Source organism: Priapulus caudatus, unplaced genomic scaffold (assembly GCF_000485595.1).
Source record: "Priapulus caudatus unplaced genomic scaffold, Priapulus_caudatus-5.0.1 Scaffold58, whole genome shotgun sequence".
NCBI classification, from domain to species: Eukaryota; Metazoa; Priapulida; class Priapulimorpha; order Priapulimorphida; family Priapulidae; genus Priapulus; species Priapulus caudatus.
Window position 1 is genome coordinate 303,093 of NW_014577119.1, and position 3,470 is coordinate 306,562.

General features: G+C 48.6%; 1 protein-coding gene across 1 annotated transcript in view; it reads right to left on the reverse strand.

Moving 5' to 3' along the window:
• Positions 1-3,470, reverse strand: part of LOC106821062 (spectrin alpha chain, non-erythrocytic 1-like) — a 79,600-nt gene that overhangs the window by 9,714 nt on the left and 66,416 nt on the right. Inside the window, exons 29-32 of the mRNA XM_014825703.1 lie at positions 2,012-2,341; positions 1,612-1,733; positions 1,204-1,336; positions 7-85 (exon numbers count right to left, since the gene is read on the reverse strand). Coding sequence (XP_014681189.1) covers positions 7-85; positions 1,204-1,336; positions 1,612-1,733; positions 2,012-2,341 — 664 coding nt within the window. The remainder of the gene's footprint in view (positions 1-6; positions 86-1,203; positions 1,337-1,611; positions 1,734-2,011; positions 2,342-3,470) is intronic.

Genomic DNA, 3,470 nt, shown 5'->3' on the forward strand with positions numbered 1-3,470 from the left:
TCTCGCCCGACGTCTTGATGTCGTTGCAGCGGTCGCGGTGAACAGCGAAGTTGGTCTCGAAGCCCTCGTGCTTCTTCAGCAGACCCTAACACGTGCGCGCAAAAACCTCGTGTTAAACCCCCACGCGCACACGCAACAGCATTGCGAGCAAACGATCATCGAGAGTTCATGAAACCATTAAAAAAAGATTTCTAGTGAATTGTGGACCACGAATTTTGCATTCAGTACAAATTTAACTGAAAATATGCATTAAACATAGTGTAATAATTTTTTGGAAAGCCACAGACAGGGAGGCATTGGGTGTAACAACGATTGTAAATGTATAGACATTGTCGTGTAGAATGCAGAATTTTTGTTTACATTACCTAAACCTTGCACACTGGTTATATATAGAGCATAAACGTTATCGGCAAACGTAGCAATTCGAAATTAATAAACAATTGATTATAACATAAATTAAGTAATTACGATAAACGCCTCCGACTGTTATGATAATACTTGGCTAACTGGCTAATGGCACCCACCCGTCAATAGAATACCTTATCATGTGCATGAGATGGTAGTATATTTCGAGAGTTACCCACTAATGATCGCATTCCGGAATGCACCATCAGAATCATATCATGTATCATCACAACACATCAGATTTAGATGTCCGGTTGTTTTTAGTCATCATCGTGCATTCCGCTGCGACCCCCCCTCCCACGGTTCCCACGTGGGAAGCCGCCCATTGTTCTACACCGACAAGATCTAGTGTTGTCAATCGGTTATAATTTTGTCATCGATCATCGGTTGGACCCAAGTAACTCCAAGTAACCGATGATCGGTTACAATCGGTTACTCGGGGTGTTGAATGCCTGCGTGTGCGTAACGTCGTGTGCATGTACGTGTGTGCATGTATGTTTTTGTTTAGCCCTGCTTACTGTTTGTTTTGCACTGTTTACTACTGTGTGTATAATACATGTATGTTAATAAAGGATAACTTGTATAGTAGCGATGATATCTCTGATTCTCATCACTTTTCCAAGTTTTACATGTATTTCGATTTTTTTTCCCCCGATGAAATCGATTATGGATTTTGATAACCAAGCGCTTGGTTCGAGCCACTGTTCAACCGATGATCGAGTATAATCAATGATCGTGACATCACTACCAACAACCTTGCATTTTTTCGCGGCACACCTCGCCTGCGTTTCGACGCACCTGCACAGCGGCCATCGTGTCTCCGTAGTCTTCGGACGACATCAGCTGAGACTTCTCGCTGATCCAGGCCTCCTCCTCCTCCACGTTGGCCACAAACTGCTGGTAGGTGAGCGACTCGTCCAGCTTCTGGCCCCTGCAGAGCACAGACGACAACATGAAAGTAAAATCTCTCCAGAGACGCGCTGCATTCTTTCACACACGCGCCTATACGCAGTGCATGCGGGTCATTCCTTTACGCTATAACGATTCTCCCTACCACTATACACTATACACCCTGACAGACAGAACCGGGAGAACTTTCTCCCGTTCACAGTCCTAGGTTAGCCACAGCACGTGAAAGTAGTAATGCTCGTCGCGGAAAGCCGGAAATACGTTACCGGCGACCCCCTCGGCGCTGGAAGGTCGTACCTATGTGAGGACATGCTGCGTAGCTGTGACCAGCTGTCGCCGAGCTGGCCGCAGCGGTTCTGAATCTCCTCGGTGCCCAGTGTCGATTCCTCCATCAGCATGCGGCCCGCGTCCTGCACCGCCTGCAACACACACGGCCACCGATCACTCAGAGCAGTGCAAAACGCACGTCGCCGCCACATCGTCTAGCTCTTATATCGCTCGCTCTACCAAAAATATGTCTACCTCATTCTCTTCTAACGATGTCTCTCGGTAATCAAAACTACGATCGACTCCGACCAAAGACCTAGAATAAAATTGTCGACACGCAAGATGTTCTACGACCGTGCGCGCGAGTAATTTTGCCACGCCTGGGTGTTCTCGGCTGGTTACCTGGATAACGCGGGTGTCGGACGCGTACCTGGATGGCCGGCTCGTGGCTGGACAGCTCCGCCTCGAAGCGCTTGTGCTTCTTGCGCAGGTTCTGCACGCTGTTGAGGTCGCGGCCGTAGTCGTCCGAGCTGACGAGCAGCTTCTTCTCGCGGATCCACGACTCCTCGTCGTCGAGGTCGCGGAAGAACTGGTGCAGCGTGTGCGCCTCGTTCAGCCGGTCGCGCCGGCCCGTCGCCAGCCCGCGGATGTGCTCGAAGCGCGTGTTGATCGAGTTCTTGCGCTCGAGGATCGCGTCGGCGTCAAACTGCTCGCTGTCGGCGAGCTCGTCTGCCTGCTTGTTCATCTCGTTCATGCGGTCCTGCAACACGGGCGCGTACGCAGACGCATGTATATCTAATATAGCACTATTGCACACATACAAACACACACACGGACGCATGTCTACTGCTGCTCATATAGCACTATTGCACGTGCTATTAACACATACAAACACACACACGGACGTACGTAAGTCACTGCTGGCTCATATAGCACTATTGCACACATACAAACACACATCAACGGACGCATGTCTACTGCTGGCTCATCCATAGGCACTATGCAGCACATACAAACACCACACATGGACCGTATGTCTACTGCGCTCTCATATAGGCACTAATGCAGGCACATACAACACACACACACAGACGTATGTCCTACGCTCGCTCAATATAGAACTTATTGCACACACACTGACGTATGTACACTGCTGCTTATATAGCACTATTGCACCACAATACAAACACACACATGGACGTAATGTCTATCTGCCTGCCTCAATCATAGCACTAAAATATCGCAGGCATCACATACAAACACACAGCACAGACGTATGTCCCTACGCTCTGCTCCAATATAGCAACTATTGCAGCCACCATACAGACACACACGACCAGGACCGGGCATGTTACTGCTGCTCATATACGCACTAGTTGCCACACAATAACAAACAGCACACACGGACGTTGTCTACTGCTGCTCATATAAGCACTATTGCACACATACGACTAACACAACACCACGGACGCATGTCTAGCTGCTCGCTCATATAGCACCCTAATGCACACATACAACAACACATCACCCACCGCGCCAGACGTATGTCTACTGCTGCCTCATTAAGAACTATGCAACACACACGGACGTATGTCTACTGGCTGCTTATATACGGCACTGATTGCACACATAACCAAACACACACGACAACTGACGTATTCTACTGCTGCTATATAGCACTATTGGCACACATACACAACACCAGACGTAATGTTATCTGCTGCTCAACTATAGCATCTATTGCACCACATACAAACACACACATGGACGTATGTCTACTGCTGCTCATATAGAACTAGTTGCACCACGACTGACGGAACGTATGTCTAGCTGCTGCTCAATATAGAACTATTGGCACACACACGGACATATGACTAGTACAGCTCTGA